This window comes from Eumetopias jubatus, unplaced genomic scaffold (assembly GCF_037043125.1).
Source record: "Eumetopias jubatus isolate StellerSeaLion01/CBP00866 unplaced genomic scaffold, mEumJub1_p1.0 scaffold_9, whole genome shotgun sequence".
In the NCBI taxonomy this organism is placed as follows: Eukaryota; Metazoa; Chordata; class Mammalia; order Carnivora; family Otariidae; genus Eumetopias; species Eumetopias jubatus.
This window is the reverse complement of record NW_028274815.1, coordinates 133,100,269-133,124,476: the sequence shown is the minus strand read 5'-3', so window position 1 is coordinate 133,124,476 and position 24,208 is coordinate 133,100,269. Positions and strand designations below refer to the sequence as shown.

The following is a 24,208-nucleotide window of genomic DNA, read 5'->3' as shown; positions in this document are numbered from 1 at the left end:
TTTCCAATGACCGAGAATTTGGCATGATCCACACTGCTCTTTTTATGCTCCATATACCAAAGGGTCTCCTAACATTTCCACTATGCGGTCCTAGTATAGCTGGCCACAGATCATTTCCTGGGCTCCCTAAGTGTTCCTGGGATCTAAAATAGCCACTGTACCAGACACTATGGTGGGCCCCGAGGACACACAAAGCTGAATAAAGCACAGTTCCCACCTTTAAGGACATCATAATCCAACAGAGAGGATCACGGTAGGATCCTCTTGGTTGTAACAGAGTTCTCTACCCAGAGTGCACTGGGCAATGAGGAAAATGTATTCTATTGTCTCTACCAGTTAGGGTAAACTCTACCAGTTCTCTGCTGCACATGAGAAAACATCCAAGATTATGAGGTTTGAATACAATGGGAGTTACTCCTCTCACATGAGAGAAACAGAGATAGTCTAGGGCTGACCTGGTGTTCTGTGGTGCTATAGGCTGAATATCTGTGTCCTCCCAAAATTCGTATGTTGAAACCCAATGCCCAATGTGATGGTATTAGAAGTGATTCCATCATGGCGGTGGAGCCCTCAGGAATGGAATCATTGCTTTTATAAAAGAGAATCCTGAGAGCTCCCTCTTTCCTTCCACCACATATGGACACACCAAAAAGTCAGCAATCTGAAACACAGGAGAGGGCCTTCACCAGAATCTGACCATGCTGGCACCCTGACCTTCGACTCATAACCTCCAGAACCAGGAGAAGTGAATTCCTGTTATATGAATCACCTGTCTATGATATTTTGTTACTGCAGCCTGAACGAGACTGGGACATATGGTGTCAGGGAGCACAAACCAGCCCCTGACATCTCCTTCTACACTTTCATGGGACATATCCTGTTGCTTCGCCATCTTCAGCCCAAGGTCTTTTCCATTTTGTGGGCCAAGATGGCTAATGTCCATTTTCTAATCAACAGGAAAGAGAAACAGATGAAGGACATATCACCTTCCCTGCTTACACTCGGGCCAGGATTTAGTCATATGGTCATACCTCACTACATAGGTGTATTTTCTTTGGGTAACCTTGTGTTCAGCTAAAAATCAGCCATGCATCACCAAGGAAGAAAGGGTATGATTATGGGGTCAGCACCAACCAGACAGAATCTGCCACCAGCATGAAAATAAATCACCGCTTTCAATATGATAGGGGCATCCAGGCAGAAGGGGCCCAGAAGACAGGCTAACGTGGGGTGGGTCAGGAAGAGTCCCGGGGAGGTAAAGACCCAGTAGAGACTTCAAGGGATCGATTAACATCTGCCACATGGACCAGGCAAGAAAGGGTGTCCGTGCAAGGACAGGAGTAAGAGCAAACGTGGTGATGGACTAGACAAGAGAGGGGATAAGGAAGACGGTGAATCTAGGACAATTCCCTGGCTTCTGACTTGATTAACAGAATGGCTATCAGTGCCTCACACTGAGACATGGAACTCCAGAAAGGAACCAGGCTCGGGTAGGAAAGATAGTTAATTCAATTGTGAACATATTTCAGAAGCCTCTGGCACACTGGTGCATACTTTTATCTCCTTGAATACTTAGAAGAGGAAAATGTGGTTTGGGTACTATAGTTCACCCCATCTATCCACTCTACCTTTGCCTAAGAAACGTGGATATGGAAGCATTTACCATCTGGGAAAAGCTTCCAAGTAATAAGTTATAATTTAATCTGTGGAGATATAAAGAGGCATGTACTTACTGGTGTAAGTGAAGGCAGCTTCCAGAACAGGGTCTGGTGGGTAGTTTCTTGCACAAAGAGGGAATGACTCCAAAGCTAGTGTGTGAGTATTGAAAAAAGAGGCTATGATATATGGTAAAATTTTGAAAAGATGTATTATAGACAGCTACGTCACAAGAGGAAATGTTTTAGAAGAGAAAGAAGCTGAGTAAACAAGAATGAGTCATTAGTACAGAAAACATTAACACACAGACACACAGACATACACACACACACACACACACACACACACACTAGTGATAAGTTGGTGGAAATTCTAGAGAAATGATTTTTAGGACGTTAGCCTACTGTGAAGAACCTGGAATCCTACTTTTGCAGAAACCAAGAACAAGGTCTAACAATGGGTTTGGGAGATGGAAAGTGACCTACTCACTTAGGAAGGACAGAATGACAGAACAAATAACTCTTGGCAAAAATAGTAATGGCTATTACTCTTTGCAGTAAGAGGGTCTCCCATTTTTCTGATACATTCATGAACATGTATTCATTTGATACACAAGTTAACCCTATGATTCTGGTGAAGTAGGAATGACCATCCCCAGATGCGCACTGTTGAAATAACAACAGGCCAAGTGGACATCTAATAAACAAGGTAATACACATAAGCAGCATATCCAAAACTGTGTTCCTTAGAATTAAACTTATTTGTTCCATGGAACATATGATTAAAAAAAAAAAGTAGCTCCAGGGCCCAATCAGTTTTGGAAATGTTGACTCAAAGTTACTCAGGTGTCCTAACTGTAGGTCTCCTCAGAGGCTCTGATAAGCTACAGTGGATTAGGAATCTCAAGAATGGATGAAAATGTTGCAGTTCCCAAACTTCTTTGACCACAGAATCCTGGTCCTCCTGGAACTCCCCTCTTTCAGAATCCCTGGAATACATTTTGGGAAACACTGTATTAGAGAATCAGTTAGAACGATCCTTCTGGCCCAAAGTGAACTGAATCCTGCAGGCTCAGCAATGTGCGATGATGGAGAAGCCATGCTGTGACTTACCTTGGAGGTGTTACATTAATTAAACAAGGAGACCATTAGACTGATGTGGCTCTCATGCCCTGAGAGCCTATGGAAGCAAACCAAATCATGAGCCTGTAAATGCCTCAGGGTGATGAAGTCAAAATGTTAAGGACAACCAATCACAGCCATCTAGGCTTTAAGCTACAGCCAATCAATAACTGCCTTACTTTGCTTCCTCCTTTTCACAATAAAAGGTCCCTCCCCAACTCCTCTTGGTGGGGGATTCCTACCACTTCCAGTTTGGTGCTGTATGACTCGAATCGATTTTTTGCTCAAATAAACTCTTAAAATGTTCAATATGTGTCTTTTAACAGAGGTCACCCTTACACAGACCTGAAGCAACCTATCATCCACGTACGGTGGCAAAGCCAGGATTAGAAAGCAGGTTTCCCAAATCTGGGTCCAGCATACTTCCCACACCACCATTTGGCTTGGTCTCAAAAACAGTAGACGGTCTTCCTTCCACTTAGATTGCCTTCCAATTGTTATTCATTTTGAAAAAATAAAATTAATCATAGAAACGCTCAACCCCTTCTGGTTGGGGTGAGCCACTTTAATTTCCTGAATGAAAACAGTGGAACTTGCCTTTAACAAGAAGGTCAGGAACTATATTTAAAGTCACTGGAGTATTAATATTGTTGCAATTACAGTTAATCAATTTCACAGCCATCTCTGACAGCGGTGGTGCTCGAGGGGAACTTCATGGAAGAGGTAAAGAAATGAAAAATGAATTGTTCTGTATGTGCATTATTCATGTATTTATTTTCCAATTTTTTTTCATGAGCTCATCTTTAGCTACATTTTCAGAGAAGAAGGCATCAAGTTTTAAAATTCTGCAGTCAGTTTCCTGCTTTATAACTTCTAATAAGAATCAGATATGCAAAAGTGGCAATTTTTTTTCTTAATACTATCTCTTAAGAATGAAACAAAAGAGGCACTGCGGTCTCATCAATGCTACAGATTTCCTCCACACCACCACTGTACTGATCAAAAAGCATAATGGACAGTTCCTCATTTCTTTCAGAAATTGCTTTATTTATATTCGAATAAATTCTGAAATCTGGTCACGGTGTGTTACTTATAACCTCAGTATTTTATTATCAAGATTCATAAATTACACAGCATTTAGATAAAAAATGCATATCGCAGAGTTATTCTGGCTTTTTATATGCCCCCAAGAGATTAATACTAAATGTATCAGATCTGAGAGAGTAAGGAGGATGAATGGCTACAGGAACTCATCAAGGGCTTGGAGGCTTAACGTAGATAATTCTTCCATTCTAATGCTTTGAACTTTGGTTAATGATGATTATAGATGAAAGAGAATGTGGCTTACCACAGTCCTCAAAGATTTACATATTAAATTCCAAAGCCAGCAGGTAGAAGTCTGAAATAGGACAAGTTTGTCCTCAATCTTCCCTTACTTGGTTCACATTCTGGGGGGATCATTATAATCTACTTCGGTTTTACATTTGAGTCTGTCCTACTAAAACTTCCCAACCCTGGCTTTTTCTGCCCCCATCACTATCCACCCCATATCCTTCAAATCAAGATTCCTTTTCCTGGCTTCAGGTGTCTCAAGTGCAGATTTCTTTTGGTAAGCTAAGTAAAAATATGACACAAAGCCATTTGTATGTACTCTGTCTCCTCTATTGATAATATTCGTTGCTACTCAACCAATAGTTTAAAATATGTCTACTACGTATTAGGCAATGATCACTGATAGTGAACCATGCCTTCACCCCCGCCCCATAAAACCTGCTCTTGTGGACCTTATTTTATGGTTGTGGTGTGGGGAAGACAGTAAGAAATAACCAAACAAATATACATGTAGTGATAAGAGCTGAAGAGAAAAATAGAGATGGACAGCGTGTGTCAAAGGATTCTATATTAAATAAGAGATCAAGGAATAGTCTCTCTTAGAGGAGGAATTTGAGCAATGACCTGAACAACATAGGGAAATGAGCTACGTGGATATTTGTGGGGAGAGCATTCCAGAAAAGGAAACACGACACACAGTGCTCTCAGGAAAGCAGAGAGCCCAGGGTGCCTGCCGCAGAGTAAAGTGGGACGGGGGTACTGAGCAGATGAGGTGAAACAGGGGACAAGGAATCAAATCATGTGACTGTGTAGGCTGAGGGTTTTCCCTGGAGTACCATGATGTGATATGAGTGTTTTGAATAGACTCTAGAGGGCTGGGCATTAGGCAGCCCAGTGGCTTGGACCACAGCGGTAGCAACAGAGGTTGTGAGAATGTCTGGAGTCTCTACGCGTGTTGAACACAGAGCCAACATCACTTGCTGACAGACTGGATTTGGGGAGTTCCTGTAAGGTATTCCTCACTTGTCTTCTTTCTTCTCTTAGGTATGGGAAAGTCTGTAAGCAAAGCATAGCCTATTTCTTTATTTTTCTATATTAGGTACAGGGGATTGTGGGGAATCAGGGATTTCTGGGCTCTATTTGGAACTCTACCAGAACAAGAAAGGACTGATCAACGTTAGTGGTCACACACGACTGATGGTGTCTTAGTCCATCTGAGCTGCTGTAACAAATTACCACAGACTGGGTGGCTAATAAACAACAGAAATTTGTTTCTCACCGTTCTGGAGCCTGGGAAGCCCCAGGTAGCCACTGGCAGATTCAGCGTCTGGTGAGGCCCCACTTCCTGGTTCACAGATGGCTGTGTCCTCACATGGAGGAACGAAGGAGGAAGCTCCCTGGGATCTCTTTTATAAGAGCACTAATTCCAGTCACGAGGGCTCCACCCTCATGACCTAAACACCTCCCAAAGGCCCCATCTCCACATGTCATCACTTTGGGGGTTAGGCTTCAACACATGAGTTTTGGGGTGACACAAACATGCCATCAGATGGTGAATTGTAAAGTTACAGACGGTTCTCAAGAGAGAACTGATGCAGAACCACAACTTCTGGCCACCTAGGAGATGAAGTCTTTAGATGACCTTGTTAATTATAATGAGAAGGCAATAAAGAACAATGAAGAAAATAGTCTATCAGGGTAGGGAATCTGGTCACCAGGATTTGATGGACCTGAGAGGTGGAGGGAAGGAATCAATGTCAGTTAAGGAGGAGAAACCTGGAGAAGACTCTCCTTTTGTCCTATAGATAAACCAAACACCTCCTTGGGCATTTTGAGCTCCTTTTAAGGCAAGGCCGCTCAAGTAAAAATGAAGCACGCCATTCCCACATCAATGTTCACCATCTTACTATTAGTGAAGACACTGGGTACGTGTGGGATTAACTGGGACATAATACACCTGGTCCAAAACGTCTGGACGCCAGGAATTTCAGGTGTTATAGAAATACTGAGATTGGCTCAAGATTATTTGCAAGGGTTCCAAGGTATGCTATCACGGGCCTCACGGATCACGGCTCCTATCTAACAGATTTGCAAGTCACCAACTCTTGCTGAGGACAAACACCCTTATCTGAATAGTGGACATCCGTGGCACGTGGAAGAGAAATGGTGGAGGAAATTCTAGGCTCCTAAAGAGGTTTCCTTGGGCTCTCCCTTACGTTAAAGGTAGGCTGGGAAGGAAGCTGATCTTGGAATATGGAACTTCATTATGAAATGGTGGGGAAATAGTACACATGGAAGATAAACTCTTGACTCCCTTCCCTACTTATCTCAAAGTCTTGCTTAGTGCTTTTTCTTCCTCATGTATGTGCAGATGTGCCTATAAAGCACGGCATATGCTTTATTTCTCTAAATTGCAAAGGAACGCAGCTTGCCCTACTGCTTTTCATTACTGGATAAACCAAGGTGTCAAAACAGCCCCTTCATAAGAAGTCCTAAACTCCCCACCTGTGGAGAATTTGCGTAAAAAGGAAAGATTATTCACTTTCCATCACCTAGCCAAATTTCTGTGCTACTAAATCTATTGGCTTCACATAAAACTGTAAATGGCAAGTAGCCCCACTCCTGACAAAATCTCACCAAATAAGGATCAGAATCTCAGGATAGAATACTGAAACAATTTAAATGTTCTGTCATAAAAATAAACAATTCCTCCATAGACAAGAGTAGTATTTTCCCCAAACAGAAACAACCAGCACCTTGGGGGGAAAAGAAAAAGAAGTTTACCATGCATTTTTACGTCATTTCATGAAAAGAGAAAAGACACAGGCTGCCCATTAACAAGGGACATGAAAAAACATAGCCCTGTAGAGGGAAAGACATGGCTAATTTGTAAATCCAAGTCGGCCTTGTATTTTCCTTCATTTTCTACTCCCAAAGGAGGTATTTTAATACACCATTACTATTTTTAGTGAGGAAAGCTGACTACCACTATTCAAACTGCAAGTCTGAATTAAATTTAGGCATCAAGCTTAAAAAAAATAAACTAATGAGGAGAACTTCCTCCTCCTTCACCATTCATCTGTTTTCCAGGTTCTTCCCCTCGTCCTCACCCCACGTTCCAAGCACCGAATGAGGATCTAACCTGCGTCAGGCACTAGATGTGCTAGATACACGGAGACCTACTCTTTACTCCCAAGGGGCTTCAATGTTGGGAGTTGGGTTTACTACGCAAAATGAAAATTCAAAAAGAACATGGTAAATTCTACACTAGAGATTGGAAAAACAACAACAACAAATAGTACAAAATCAGAAGAGAAACTTTACGGTAGTCCGTTATTTTAAACAATTAACAAATAGTAATTTAGAGATGTTTTGTCCTTGGAAAAAGGATTAATTGTACTTTTGTTAAATGACCCAGGCAAGTTTTTAGATTCAGTGAACTCAGGTTACCTATTTGTGAACAGATTTCTAGAAAGCCACAACAATCCAGTTTTACCTTATGATAACACCTAAAATATGCAGCACGTTCATCGGAAAATTTCTCCAGTCTTTTTGGACCTTTGCTTGAAGCTTTCTTGAATACTAGCCAGCATCGCTGATATATCTGGGAGGAAATACAAAGACAGAGTTCAGCATCACTGACTGAGATATTACTGACATTTACAGTCAAATGTTTTCTTTTTGATGTTTTCATGTGTAAAGTATTCATAAGCCATAAGCATCATGCTACTTTGGGAAAATAAAATTTTAAAACCCAAAACTGTTTCCACAACAGGCATATTATGTCATTTGATTGCTGGAATCAAATGAAAATGAATATTTAAAGGCAAATTTCTTAACCTTTCACTCACAGTATTAGTAGCAACATTTCAGAAAAAGTCCCAGAGATAAAAATCAGCACAAATAATATAGGCATTCATGGCACATGCTCTTATTTCAAATGCAATCAAATATGGAAACCATGGGCCCAGTGTATGCTGAAGACTTCACTGACAGCCCTATAAAGAGATGGCCCCTACGTGTCATAAGACGTCCCTTATAACTGAGGGTCAAGAGTTGGGTCAGACACTAGACTAGCTAATAAATGACTGATAAACACCAATCAGATTCTCCCTCAGAAAATCCAACCCAGAGACTCGAAAACCACTGTCATACTGAGGCACAGGCTGAGTTGAGAGGTAAACCCTGGTAGGTTATAAACTGAGGTTGGCGACCATGTTGAATCACGGGCCTAATAGTTAAGCAGTGGAACCTGGTACAGAGAACTAGATAATTTCTATTCCAGGCAGAAGAGACATTTTAGTCCTTTGTCATCTTTCTGTTGCTGACTTCTCCTGGTTTTCTTGGAAATCATCTGTGTCCCTAGGAACCCACCACCATCAACATCACTCTTAATTGAGTGAGGCTGATTAGAGTTCTTATCTGAGCAACCAAAGCTACCTAGATTGGAATAACCAATATAAATGACACTAAAATATTAATCATACCAAAGAGAGGAAAGTGCAAAGAGCTAATGAGTAAATGAAAAACAATGTTCTCCAAAAGCAAAATAGATTGAGATGTTTTAACCTAAAAATTAATAAGGATGTATATTAATGATAATATTCACTGATAGCAGAGATCTGAGTGGCACTCTTATACTCTGCTGGTGACCTCTAGAGGCCATCTAACAACAAATATGAAGAACTTTAAAAGAATAAGAATGTATCGGAAAGAAAAAGCCCAAATGCAGCCCAAATCGACAGAGGAATTCTGAATTCAAGAGCAGACAGGTGGGTACATATTCAGTCACAATTATCTCCCTGATCCTTAAATCACCTTCTAAGTACCATATTTATGTGGTTTTGTATAGTCAACCCATAAATAAATTTTATGCACTATAAAGTTTAAAGAACCTCTGAGCTAGTAAGAAGAAACAAAAAGTCCACATAAAACATTCGGCTATTCAAACCATACTCAATTTAAAATGCCTTCTACAACTTTATTAGTAACTGGCAGGTGGATGAGGAATTCAGGTTTGCTACTACTTGTCTGCAATGCTGAATAGATTCTGTTGTTCTCTTCTCACTCCGTAAACTAAACACTCATTAATCGTTCTCTTTGGGGTGGTAAAAAGAACATGAACTCCACTCCATGCTGAAGTTTTGCTCTGAATACAGAGGGTAAGATATGTGCCTCATCCTGCTGAATGTATAATTCTAGTATTATTATTTATAATAATAATAAATAGAAACTACAAAAGCCTCAAAAATAAGGAAGGACAAAGTTAATGATAGTATGTCTATTATATACAGTAAGTATGTGGTACATAATATATACAATACAATATAGATGTATGCATCTGTAAGATAATATAGGTAGTCATTATATTAAAAATGTAGTAATATGAATAGTACACACAATATATAGAGTAAATTATGCTACACCAGTAATATATATGTTACCTCTCTATAAGATACCATAGGTATATCATTTGAAATAAATTTCAGAAGGAATTTCTTAATGACATGAGAAAGAAGGGGGGGTTGCTTGTTTTTGTTTTGTATAATAAAAATTAATACTGTAAAATAAATGAAAGAGAATTGTTATTTCTTAAATATCCAGAGGCATCAGTAAAATAGTACAATTAAAATCAATTCTATTGGCTTTCATCTTGCATAGTTATTAAACTTATCAAGAAATAAAAAAGCATGGAGACAGAAACAGAAAAGTAATTCGGCAGAGAAAGAGTAGCCTTTCAAACAACTGGCACTGGAATAACTGAATATCTGAAGAAAAAAACAAATACAAAAAAGCGCAATAAACAAACACCTTAACCTAAAACATTCAGCTTACACAAAAATAAACTCACAATGGACTTAAATATAAAACAAAACTATAAGACTTTAGAAAAAAAAAAAAAGACCAAATTTGGGATCATGGTCTGGACAAAGAATTCTTAGACTTCATACCAAAAGTACAATCCATAAAAGAAAAACTTGCCAAACTGTACCTTCTCAAAACTTAAAATTTTTGCTTTGTGAAAAACCCAATTAAGAGGATGAAAAGACAAGTTACAGAGTGGGAAGAAATGTTTGGAAACCGCAAGTCTGGCAAAGGATTAGTATCTGGGTACATAAAGAAGTCTTAAAACTCAACAGTAAAGAATCAAACAATCCAATAACAAAATGGAAGGAAAACAAAAAACAAAAACCATGAACACACATTTCACCAAAGAGGATGCACAGATGATGAAGCACAGAAAACATTATTAGCCATCAGGTAAATGTAAATTAAAACCACAATGAAATATCAGTGCACATCTATCAGATTGGCTTAAAAAAAAAAAATACCACCACCAAGTGCTGAAAGGATGCAGAGAAATTGGGTCTCTTACACTTTGCTGGTCGGAATGTGGAATGCTACAGGCACTCTGAAACATAGCTGGGTAGTTTCTTTAAAAACTAAACAAGCAACATATGACCCACAGTTGCTATCTTAGGAATCTATCCCGGGAAAATGCAAACTTCCCCCACCGCCAACACACACACCATCTGAACATAAATGTTCATAGCAGCTTGATATGTATCAGTGCAAAACTGAAAACATCCATTTATTCTTCAGTGGGTTAATGTGGTCCATCTATATCATGGAATACTACTTAGCTATAAAAACAATTGAACTATCAATACTGCAACAATTTGAATGAATTTTCAGATAATCATGCTTGCAGGGGGGCAAACCTAAAAGGATACATACTATATGACCCTATTTATAGCATTCTTGAAATGACAAAATTACACAAATGGAGGACAGACCTGGGATTCTCAGGGGTTAGGGATGGGAAGTAGATATGTCGACAAAAGGGGAACATGAGGGATCCTTGCAGCAATGGAACCATCCTGTATCTTGACTGTATTAATGTCAATATCTTGGTTATGATGTTGCATTATAGTTTTGAAGATGTTATCACCAGGGAAACTGGGTAAAGGGTACAGGATCTTTGTGTAAGATTTCTTAAAACTGAATATAAATCTACAACTGCCTCAAAATAAAATACTTAAAATTTTTTAAATGGAAAAATGGAGGGATATTTAAGCAGACTCTTAAAATTACAGCCTAATCTAAGAACAGTTATCTACATTCTTCACCAGTCCCCCTCCTGCTGCTCTATCAGACCACAGTGTAATTAACCAGTGGACTACGCAACTTTAAGCAGCCACATTGTAAGAGCCACTGGTAAGAATTCAAACATACACCTCTCAGGATAGAGACCCCACCATGAAAATTAACATTTCCAGTCCTGTGGTTGACACATAGAAGTCTTACCAACATCTCACTCGTGTCTGAATAACGCATGAGACAACAGTCTCCCTGAAAATTTGACCACCACCACAGGACTGTAAATACAGTGGGAATAACTGTCCCTCTGTTTCCATAAGAAGTGGGGAAAATAGGCTGTCATTCTACTATCGGCAACCCCTTTCTTTTGCACATGCCCCTGAAAATGTTTTAGAAATTGAGCATGCTAAAGGTATGCAAAAATATATCCACTGTAGCAAAACATTATTTTCACTTAGGAAGATAATTTACATTTCCTAATTATGCCTCCACTTTCAGACTCACTCTTAAATGATACCATTTCTAACTTCCTTTTATACTTGTTCATTTTCTTCACAATCAAACCAGTCTTTTCCTGGCTTATGTCCAAAGGCTGTTCAATGCAAGCTAAAGACTCCTCAAATTCAGCACGCCTAATGATGCCCACCTTTGATCCATCTGTAGCGGGTTTAGGGGATTTTTGTTTTTCATTTTTTGTTTTTCTTCCATTTTATTAAGTAGTAAGGGCAAAAGTGCAATATTACAAATAACTGCATAAATACTATTACATAAATTCACAGGCAACTATTGGTGGGGGCATCACCGTCGAATAGATTACATCATGTTGGTTCATCAGGAGAGAAGGAAAACCAAAATCTGGCTTATGAAAAGGCAGCTCAGGATATTTGTAACATACAAACACATGGTACGAAATAATGCAAAAGTTGGGAGCAATCGTACCATCAAGGCCATTCCTCATTCTGCCACACATCACACCTCAGTGATTCTCAGCGCTGGTCCAGCATCACTCAAGATAATTGTTAATTATGTAGATTCCTAGAGATTAGCCAAGGTCTACTGACTCAGAACCTCCTGGGGTGGGGGCCAGACAAATTTGCTCTTTAACATGTTCCCCAGGTGTTTTATTTGCAATCTGCAAACCCAGGCCATAAATATTCATAAAGATGCAGACAACACAGTGCTTCCCACTCGGGACTGCCAACAAAGAGTTCTCCAACAAATGCTCCATGAGGAGGGCCTCTGTGATGTGTGCTTTCCCACAAGTGGTGCACAGAGGGCTTTGAAGTCGAGCAGTGTGAGATGCTGTCATGAGCAGAAGAGAGATAAAGAAGCAGAAATAAATCTGTTCAGCTCCGGTGAACTCTCAACTTCACCGCTGGACACTCTCTGTCCTAAGAATTCTGGGAGAGCCACCTAGTACCTGAGGATTAAAAACTTACCCTAAATATCTCAGTACTCTTCCAAGGGAATGAAACAGGACTCCCTGAATATGGTCCATGGGCGACTTGTTGGAGTAACACAGATGTTGTTAAAAAGATGACAATTTGAGAACAATCCCACTCAAGAGTTTACAGCAGGTTTTTTATTTCCTTAAAATTAATTCATTCAACCATCTCCTTCGTATTTTATATAACACATCAACTTACCATCTGTAGTACTTATTTTAGTTAACGTTTTTTTGTCGATTGATTTTTTAACTAAATTTTTTTCTATTTAAAAGAGGAAACTGTTATCCCAAGGATAATAGCTAAGTGTAGTTCTCACTAGACATAAAGAATAGATAATTCTAATGATAAATATACTGTTAGAGAATCTGATGACAGAATAAATTTCATCTTGAAATAGCTCACCTCCCGTGCATCCAGGTTCCACAATCTCAGGACTAATGACATTTTAGGCAAGGTAATTTTTCGTAGTGTGAGGGGGTGGGGTGTCCCGCGAGTTGCAGGATGTTTAGCAGCATCCTGGCCTTTGCCAACTGAATGCCAGCAGCACACTCCCCCCTACCCAGCTGACAACCAGAATTATCTCCAGACTTTGCCAAATGTCCCCTGTGGGGACAAACTCAGACCCACTCCTTGAGATGAGTGCACGCTGATTTGAGATTGCACATTTGAAAAATATGACGCTTTGTGAATATCTTCAAAGTCCTGGATTTGAACAAGTTAATCCGCATAAGCCACTGCTGAAGCTAAAAAGATAAGCACATCACACAGTTCTGACAACCTGAGTGGACAGACACCAGATTTAGCAGTTACATGACAATTTCCTTCAGTGTGCACTTGCTAGTTATTGGTAGTGGCTTTATTACATCTAATTTTCAGTCTTAAATTGTCACCAACCCCTATATGATTTGTACTGTTTTTTTTTTTCCATGTTCTTTAAAATTGGATAGCCTTAATAACTGCATAGCTCAGGTTTCAAATCGCTGACACTTACTAGCTTCTTCTCCTAACAAAGAACAGTCTGGTAAATTCACTGAGACTCCCGGTGCCAACAAAGCAGCTGAAACAAGTAAGAATTTGTTTTGAGTTCCTAATTTTATTAGCAGTCTGTGACAAGGGGTTGAACAACGGAGTCACAAATTTAACTTCTGGAGAATGCATGGACAGTTATAAAGGTGACAGAAAGCAAATTTTGGTCACAACATTTCTGTTAATTGGAAATTACATACTGCCCTCCATGTACACTCAAGAAAAATCAGAAAGCCTATGTAAGATGTGACCATTTAGGTCTCTATGTCCATTGCAAGTGTCAAAAACTTTTTCCGTAAAGGGCCAGAGGGTAAATATTTAAGTCTTTGATGATCATAGGTCTTTGTTGGAGCTACTGAACTCGGCACTTGCAGCACAAAAGTAGCCAGAGAGGGCAGCTGGGTGGCTCAGTTGGTTAAGCAAGGCTCAGGTCCTGATCCTGGAGTACTGGCATCGAGTCCCGCATCGGGCTCCTTGCTGGGGGGGCGGGGGGTCTGCTTCTCCTTCTGACCCTCCCCCTTTCAAGCTCTCTCTCTCTCTCTCTCTCATTCTCTCTCAAATAAATAAATAAAAATCTTTAAAAAAATTTTTTAAAAAGTAGCCAGAGAATACGCATAAACGAATGGTGTGGTTATCTTCCAATAAAACTTTATTTAAAAAAATCAGGCAGAGGCACCTGGGTGGCTCAGTTGGTTAAGCGACTGCCTTCGGCTCAGGTCATGATCCCGGAGTCCCGGGATCGAGTCCCGCCTCGGGCTCCCTGCTCAGCAGGGAGTCTGCTTCTCCCTCTGACCCCCCCTCATGTGCTTTCTCTCTCTCTCACTCTCTCTCTCTCAAATGAATCAATAAAATCTTAAAAAAAAAATAAAAAATAAAATAAAAAGATAAAAAAATCAGGCAGCAGGCCAGGGTGCGGCTTGCCAACCTCTGGTCTATGGCAGTATTTCTCAACTGTTGACGCTCATGTGACCTTGTGGTCAACCTAAAAATCCATTTGACATGTCCCTCATGAGACAAAATGAGGAGGGGCTACAGCCCAGGTGAGAAGCTCTAGATATTCCGCATCGCCCCACAAGCCCAAATTTTACTTACATAAACTTATATTAAAATGCTGACCTGGTGCCTTTTCTACGCCCTCCACCACACTTCTGAGTCCTGTCCACTGTCTGGGATTGACTCCTCTGCAATGAATTTGGATGCTGTCCTAAAGAGAGCTCTCACATGTACCGACACAGCATCCCATCTCTAGCCTTGGGATACAGTTAGCTTTTGATCATTATCTTTTTCTATGAGGTCAAGGTGCACTTTGGAAGATTTTCCATTTTGCCAACATCCCCTTTCTCTAGTCAGGTCGGCTCTTCTCAAAGCATTCCCCCCCCAGCTATCAGGACACACCCCCAGCCACACATTGCTAAATTAGCCTCACTGCTCACAGGCTAACCTTATTTTTACCTACTCTCCAAAACAAACCAAATGCTCTTCTCATCCAGGATCTTAATATCAACACCCAGTACCGGCTGCACCTTTCCACTGCAGAGAGCCGGCAGAGCCCTTTCTGTGCATTCTTTTCTTTCAATTAACTCCCTGCCCCACAGTCCTGTGAAGCACCTGCTTCCCTATGCCCATTGTATAAGGACATACAGCCTCAGGAAGGTGACTCGCTAACTATTACTTGAGGGCGTGAAGCTAGCAGAAAGAAAGCCAGGATTTCACCTTTGGTTTGCCCTGCTCTGGAGAACAAGCTAACCACGACCCCAGGAGTTTCCCAGAAAAGTTGGACTCCCAGAGAGGCACACACTTATGCCAAGGGTCGAGCTGTCTGTCAGAAGTTTATTTTCAAGCTTATCACAATCTAAAAAGAGACATTTCGTTGTAACCATATGCTCTTTCATCTGGACGACTTTAGAGCTTAGCTATTTGAGAGTGACATTTGCATTTGTAATGTTAAATTCTCTGGTACCAAGCGTTCATCCCCAGTGATGGTTTTTAATGGAGTATGTCGGCAACTGGGGTCTTAACATCCCAGGCTAGGACTCGAAGGTATCCTAGCAGTTTGTATGAAGTGTTTGCTTTTAAAAGAATTTCACATGCTCTCTCTTTAAGTGACAAAGTATTCCGTAACCTTGACCAAAGTCCAGAAACCCAAACGTGCAAAGTATTTCTAACTACATTAGAAGTATCTCAGTTTTTCTTGGCCTTCCTTGCCTTGCTAACCTGCAGCCTCTTGTTCTCAATTAGTTATGGCTGCAGCTAAGAAACATCCTGACTAGCTGGCTTCCTGCGGGCATATGCAGTCAGCTACCTGGGGTTGACCCGTCACTTCTCCAGGCGCACCTGGCCCTCCGCTTTGGTGCACGACACATGGCCAGAGGAACCAGCTGCCCTCCTAGAGTCTCAGGCTCCTCTATTACTTCGAGACTGAAGAAATGCCACTATCTAAGGACAGCCCAACAGCCACAGAGAATAGGGCCAAACGATGCAATCGGGGTACAGAGGAAGAGTCTTTAACGAAGACAAAACAGGAGGTAGGAAAGAGCCCACCAGATAATCCCCCCTCTGTCCTGTCTGCCAGGGTCTGCAAAATTCTCCTTCCACACTGTGAGAGCTTTGACCTGGATGATCTCTGAGACCAAGGGGGTTGTAACGTTCCAGTCCTACAAATAACAATCATTATGGGATTTCAGAAGGTGAGAGATGAAGAGTATACAAGGAGTTCTTTGGCATCTTTGAATGGTAACTTGTAGGCTGCTACCAAACGCCACTTCCTAAAATAATGAGCTGGTTCAGAATTATTTATTTCATGAAGGGAAAAAAAATTTAATGAGTAAACCACACGATCCCATGCCTATCATTTACATATACCTTTACTTGTAAGGAAAGAAATGCTAATTTGGGTAAGACTGCACAGTGGGTAGCAAGGTACATTTTAAATTCACTGCAAAGAGAAAGACCAGCAAGAACAGGCTAATTAATCATAAAATAAAAGTTGTACAAAGAGGATTAAAAAGCCTTATAAAGCATCCACAGGTAATAAATTAGCTATGTCCATCATTTGCTGATGGTGAGGTAAATGAGCACAACCTTTCTAGAGGCAGAATTATGCCTACCCTCTGACCTGGAAATATTACTTCTAGGAACTTCCCCCGCCAAGGGAATAATTAAGGAAATATGCAAACATATGGGAATAAGGTTCTTCCACATAAAAACTGGAAACACCCTCAATGTTCCAGAGGGCTGGTTTAATTAATTATGGCATATCTGTAAGCTGGAAATTGCTATCATTAAAAATGATATTGTCACATAATATTTATACCATAGAAAATCCTATTAGTAAATTATTAAGTTTAAAAAGTAGGCTATTCCTGTTTTTTAACCTGTTTCTACTCCAGTATACATACTCATTCAGCAGATAGGGCCCTGCTGTTTATGCAAGAAGATTGTGAGCTACATTCGACCCTTCCCCACCAGCCCTCATTCACACACACACACACACACACACACACACACACACACACTCTTACATGCAATTATTGGGGAAAATCTGTGCTTTAATGGAAAACTGCATTCCTTAGCACACGCACTTGTGGGATTATCTGTTTTGGATTTTGTGGGAGCTATTCTACATCTAAATTGTAGATAACTCATAGAAATGCAACATAATTCTAGTCCAGGCAAATTCTGTCCTGTGCAGCAAAGGTTCAAGTGACTTCCCTCCCCCACTGCCAATGAGGCACATTTTTGCCTCCTTTCCAACGTTCATTTCACTTTGCCAGATATATAAATGTGGGGGTTCTCCAGGTTACCCTTTGAACTACTCATAATATTCTGCTTTGTTCTCTCACTTAATGAGTTAAAGCAGAATGTGTAACATGTTCATTATTTGTGGTTTTACCTGCTTTGGGAAAATCATCTTTTAACACAACCCAGCAAACCCAAGTCCTGTGTACTTTCCTTCTAGCTAAGCCTGGAATGTCCTTACTGTTTCACTAGGGACGGCCACCCTGACCCAAGTCACCATCTCCTGAGCTTCAGAGATTCCCTGCTCCCACCTGGCTGCATTTCGATCTGTTTCCCACAGGGCATCTGGGGTGATCTTTAAAAACTTAATCTGACCACATCAATCCACTACTTAAAGCATTTCTGTGGCTGCCTGTTGCCTCTGGGGTAAAAACCAAAGTCTTAAGACATTCCAGAACCTGCAAGAACTAGCCCCTCCCTATGGTTTTAGCCTTAGTTTGTGGCTTTCTTCCTCTTATACTTCTTCAGTTGTAAATATGCAGATATGCATATTTTAGCAATGATCAAACAACTAATACATTATTGTTAAAAATTCTCATGGAGGGGCGTCTGGGTGGCTCAGTCGTTAAGCGTCTGCCTTTGGCTCAGGTCATGATCCCAGGGTCCTGGGATCGAGCCCCACATCGGGCTCCCTGCTCAACGGGAAGCCTGCTTCTCCCTCTCCCACTCCCCCTGCTTGTGTTCCCTTTCTCACTGTGTCTCTCTCTGTCAAATAAATAAATAAAAATCTTTAAAAAAAAATTCTCATGGACTCAATTATCTGTTACCAATGGTTCCCGTCACCAAGGGAAACCCTTTGGTTGTCTGCACAGAGCTGGCCAGTGTTGGGAGAGCCAGCGCTGAGACGGAAAGTTATGCAGCCCTTTCCTTCTCCCTCCGATTCCTCTCTGTTCTCCAGATCTACAAGGTGGGAGGGAGCTGAGGAGTGAGGAAGATGGAGAGGAAGATGAGGAACAAAAGAACTGCTTCAAGAAGCCATAAGCAGTAAGAGTCATTTATTTAGCTTTTATTTTTAACTAGCATTTTAGGGGGAAAAAAACAAACTATCCTTTAAAAAAAATGCTAGAAAATCTTAGCTACTGTATGGGCATGTCTGGGAGCTGATATCCACCATTAATTTATCAGACAAATATTTCCTGGGCACCTACCCCGTGCCGGGCACCGTCAGGCACTGACCAGGGCCACAGCTGTAAACAAAACAGGAAGAAGTCCCTGCCTTCGCTGGGTTTACAGATCATCAAGAAGAGAGTAAGATGCATGTGTCTGCTTCCAGTATATGGAAAATATGCCATAAGGTATTACGGACCACAAAGGCAAATAAACCAAGGAAAAGTGGACAGAAATTGCTAGTGGTGAGTATTTTCAGTGGGGTTATCATGGAAGTTCTCACAGAGGAACTGCCATCTGAGAGAACACCTAGGAGGGGATGGAAGAGGGGAAGGAGTGAACAGAGTAGATATATGGGGAGGGGAGAGGCTCCAGGCAAAAGAAACAAGTGGGTGTTGAGCAGAGGCATGCCTGAATGCAGAAGGAAGAGAAAGGAGGCCAGCGGAAGACCAGAGAATTCAGGGGTGGTGGTGGTGACAAGTGCAGGTGGGACTGCATTTGTCTCCTGGGTCTTCCTGTGAAGACATTGGCTTTTTCCCTGAATGAGATGAGAACTGAGCTAAAGAGTTTTGAATTGAAGTAACATAATCTGAAGTATGGTCAACAGACTGCAGGGGTCTGAAGGCAGAGAGAGGGAAACGAGTTAGGAGCCCCTGCAATAAGGCTTGAAGGAGAGGACGGAGACCAGGGCCAGGACTGAAGTGAGGAAGGGGTGGGAAGTGGTCAGAATATGCATCTGTTCGGAAAGCAGAACCAGCAGGATTCACTGATGGGACCGGACACAGGGAGAGGAAGGAAAGACTCGCAGATGATTCTAAGATTTTTAGCTCAAGCAACTAGAAGTGTGGAGTTCCCACCAGCTGAGCAAGGCTGTAAGGCGACCAGGGTTTGTAGAGATGATGTGGAATTCGGTGGTGAGTTTGCTGTGCCTATCAAACACCTAAGTTGATATAAACATTACATGATCAAACATAATGAATAGGCAGTCATGTATACACTGTCTATGTTAGTCTGTATAGACAAGATTTTATTCTATTTTTAAAAGAATTAATAATACCATCTTCCCTATAGGGCTGCTCTTAGAATTGAATGAATTAGTGCATTTAAAGTGCTTCCATTGCTTGGGAAGCACTCCAGAGCAGTCAGTGGCTCACACCACCCAACTAGGTGGTGATCTGCATGCAAACAGGGATAACACACATTTTGGTCCCTTCATTTACTCATTAATTTTGTGAATATTTACTGAGCATCTACTATGCACTAGGGTCCTATTCCAACACTGAAGAAATGGCAGTGCATGAAGCAGAGTCCACAAAGCATACTTTCTAGTGTATAGAGACAGATAATTAAGTCTCCCAGCCCCTATCACAATGCCTAACACATAGTGATAATAATTAGACACTACGTTTGTGGAACACTGTCATTTGGTAGTACATACCTAACTAAGTAGTTGGAGGAGTTAAAAAAGAAATGATCTCACTGTGGCTTCCCAAGTGACTTCCAGAGCAGTCTTTGAGTGATCACCAAACCCACATCACCAAGACTAAGGTCCAGTTTCATAGCCTGGCTCTACATAATCAGACCCCTGCCAACCTGCTGAACCTCATCTCCCACCACTTCCTGCTTCACGCATGACACACCAGCCTCCAAAATGTTACATGCCTTTCTGACAAAGGATGAGAGAACTTGCCAGAACTTTTTTCCCCTTGCTGTTCAGATAGCTGCTTCTTTTCATCGTTCAGGTCTTCAGTGAAATTTCTCTGTCACTTAACTATTGTTGCACAAAACTTACCACAGAGCTTAGTAGCTTAAAACAATAACCACAGATCATTCCTCATGAATATGATGGCTGATCTGACCTGGCTTCATTTGTTCAGCATGGATGGGCTTACTCACACGTGAGCAGTCAAGTCACGGATTTTCTTGAGTTTGCAAGGGGCAACTCAGCTCTGTCCCATGTAGTCTTGGATTCTCCAACGGGTTAGCTGGGGCTTATTCTCCTGGAGCAAGCAGTAGTCCCAGAGAACCAGCAGAAAAATGTAGATGCTTTTTACTTTTTAATCTATCTCTTCATTTGGAAATAATCATAGTCACATGCAGTTGTAGCAAATACTACAGAGACATCCTATGTATTTTTTATCAGTTCCCCATGAAGGTAACATCTTGAGAAACTTTAGTATAATATCCCAGCCAGGATGTTGACATTTCCTTCAAGACTGGAATCCTCATGTTGCTCTTTTATGGCCATACCTACTTCTTTCCTGCACGACCCCCTCCTTAAGCCCTGGCAACATCTAATCTGTTCTCCATTTTTATAATTTTGGCATTATAAGAATGTTATAGGTGGGGCGTCTGGGTGGCTCAGTTGGTGAAGCCTCTGCCTTCAGCTCAAGTCATGATCTTTGGGTCCTGGGATCAAGCCCTGCATCAGGTTTCCTGCTCAGTGGGGAGTCTGCTTCCCTCCATCTCTTTCTCTCTCTCCCTCTGCCCCACTCATTCTCTCTCTCTCTTTATCAAATAAATAAATAAGATCTTTACCAAAAAAAAAAAAAAAAGAATGTGATATAAATTCAGTCATTCAGTGTGCAACCTTTTGAGTTTGGCTTCTCTCACTCCACAAAATTCTCTCAAGAATCATCCAAGTTGTAATATTCCCACAGTACTGACATACCATAGTTCTTTCAGCCATTTACTCATTTGAAGACCAATTGGGTCATTTTAAGTTTCTGGCTCTTATGGATTAAGCTGCCATAAACATTCACATACAGACTTTTGAGTGAAGAGAAGTCTTAATTTCTCTGGGATAAACCTTATCACCCTTCCCGTACTTTCACTTCTCTGGTTTATGATTATCTTTAAAAAAAATTTCATCAACATACATTGAGAACTACATCAGAGCAGTGTTATAATTTTTTCCTCAATCATAAAACATAATTTAGAAAACTTAAGAGAGGCAGGAAAGCCTATTGTATTTACCCATATTTTTGCTTATTGACTTTTTTCTTCCTTTCCAATGTTCCAATATTCCTTCTTATCCCTTCCTTTCTGTTTAGAAATCTTCCCTTAATTCTTTTAGAGTAGATCTGCTGGTGACATATTCTCCTGGTCCTCTTTCATCTGAGAATGTCTTGTTTCTCCTTCATTCCTGAAGGATACTTCATAGGTGTAAGAATCTGAGTTGATGGTTCTTTTCTTCACTATTTGACAAGTGCACTTCCTTGTGCTACTTCCTGTCAGCCATTCTTTCTTCAGTACTTTTTTAGTTCCACCTTCTTTCTGGGCTTGGATGACACAAATGTTAGATCTTTTGTTAGCGCCCCACAGGTCCCTGAAACTCTGTGAATTTTTTTTCAGTCTATGTTCTCTCTCCTGTTCAAACTGGGGATTTCCTATTGTTCTATCTCTCCTCTCTCCCTTCCATTCTGCTGTGGATCCCATCCACTGATTTTTTTATTTTAATTATCATATTTCCTGTTCTAAAAGTTTTACTTGGTTCTCTTCTCTGTATTATTTCTTTTGGGAGAAACTCTTTATTTACTGAGACATTCTAATTTTTTCATGTGTTTCAAGCATGTTGGTAATTACTCATGGGAGAATTTTTATCATGGTTCCTTAAACATCTTTGCCACATAAATCTAGCATTTCTGTCATCTCAGTCTTGACAACCATTGTTTGAAGTCTTCCTGATTCCTGGGTACACCAAGCACATTTTGTTATGGAAATGTGGACATCTGGGATGTTACAGGTTTCTGGATCTTAATTAAACCATCTATTGTAGCTGGCTTCCTTCAACCCCACTCCAACACGGGAAGGGGTGGGAGGCAGCATGTGCTTCCCTGTTACTATTGGTAGAAATCCAGGTCCCCACTTGGAATCATTGATACCTGAGGGGGCCCTTCATTACACCTGGGTCGGGATGAGAGTTCTGAGTCCTCATGTGATCTTCATACACACTGCACTGGAGGTGGTCTCATTACCACTGGATAGTAGTCAAAGTTCAGACTCTCCCATAGGCCTCCTCTGACACCATCCCAGTGGGGAAAGAAATGGTACCTCACTGTAGAAGTCCAGGCTCCCCACGTGGTCTCTACTGCCACCATGATGGAGAGAACTAATTACCAGCCAATGGGGAAGAAAGTCCTGGCCCCTTCCTTGGCCTTCATAGATACCACTTCACAGAGCACCTTATTACAGATGAAGGGGATCACAATATACTATCCTAAAACATGCCACTTTGGCATAGGATTATTTTGAGCTGAAGGCAACTGAGAAACAGCAAACATAGGAAAAGCTGTCTGCACTACCCCTTTCTGCCTAAGAGCAAGGCATAAATTTCCCTTTAAAGGTGACGTAGACCTGTATTTTTAGGTGTTTCTGCATCTTGTGTCCAGAAGACCAGAGATGGCACTGCGATGAGTCTGTATAACAAACCTTACTAATCCTAACATACTATACATTTCCTAGTCACCTTCCCATAACTTACCACCCCTGGCAACTCAAATCCCCTTTACCCTTTGTCTAGTCACTTCTCCCCAATTTGTCACCCTCTGTTAAAATGGTATATGAGACTCCAAACCTAACCATTTCTTTGGATTTTTACTTCTTTTCTGTGAAGTCCCCATGCATGTAAAAGTATCAATGATATCTGTATGTCTTTTCTCCCATACATCTGTCTTTTGTCAGCTTAACTCACAGTGCCCAGGTACAGCAGTTAAGAGGGTATAGGAGAAGTTTATACTCTTCTACACATTCTCACAAGGGTTTAATTCCAGGTTCCTTACTCTGCCTCCGCTGGCATGGGCTGGGAAGTGGCCACAGTCTATTCTGCGGTGTTTGGCTAATGCAGAGTAGTTACTTTCTAAAAGTTTTCTGTATTGCTAGGCTGCCTCATTTCCTGGTCCTTTGGCCAGGGGAAAAAAAAAAAAAAAAAAGGTTTTTTGTTGGGGCTTTTTTTGTCTGTACTTATGGGCATTTCTGGCTTACTCGCTTCTTTAGCTCTAAGTCTGGCATATATGAGGCAAAAGGAAAACCCAGGAAAGTCAAAACTGTGTTGTTCCTCCATCCTAAGGTCCCTAGCTTGTCCACCTTCTCTCCACCTTCCAGGTTCTTAGGTTTGATTGACATATAATGTTCAGGATCTTAGGTGTACTTAAAGGAGACTAGGAAAATGTATGTCTATTCACCTGTCCCAGAGCAGAAGGTAAATGTTTTTTTACAGCCTCTGAATAAAATGCTTTTATTAAGCCTCTGCTTGTGTCAAGTTTGCTAATATTTCATTTCGCATGGTCAAATAGGGCAGACAGGGACAACAAATTTTCAGAGTAAAACTCATGGAAGTAATTGAGACCATCAATGTACTCACAGTTGACCACGATGTCACCTCCTCAGAGACACCTTCCCACCTCCCAAATCTATGGTACTCCCATTCCCCAAACACGCAAACTTCAAATCAATATCTGAAATTACCTCCCCAAAACACATTTTATCTGAATTACCTTGAACCCTCAGGGCCTAGGAAAGCATGAGGCTCTCATTTCTTTATTTTGAATGACTAAGTGAATAAATAAATGAGCAAATAAATGAATGGGAAAAAGCCACATTCAGAACTCAATAGATTTC

General features: G+C 41.0%; 1 protein-coding gene across 1 annotated transcript in view; it reads right to left on the bottom strand.

Annotated features, from left to right (window-relative positions):
* The window catches only part of DOK5 (docking protein 5), a 169,167-nt gene that overhangs the window by 84,769 nt on the left and 60,190 nt on the right, over positions 1 to 24,208 (bottom strand). Inside the window, exon 2 of the mRNA XM_028125233.2 lies at positions 7,606 to 7,713. Within this exon, the coding sequence (XP_027981034.1) occupies positions 7,606 to 7,713 (108 nt within the window). The remainder of the gene's footprint in view (positions 1 to 7,605; positions 7,714 to 24,208) is intronic.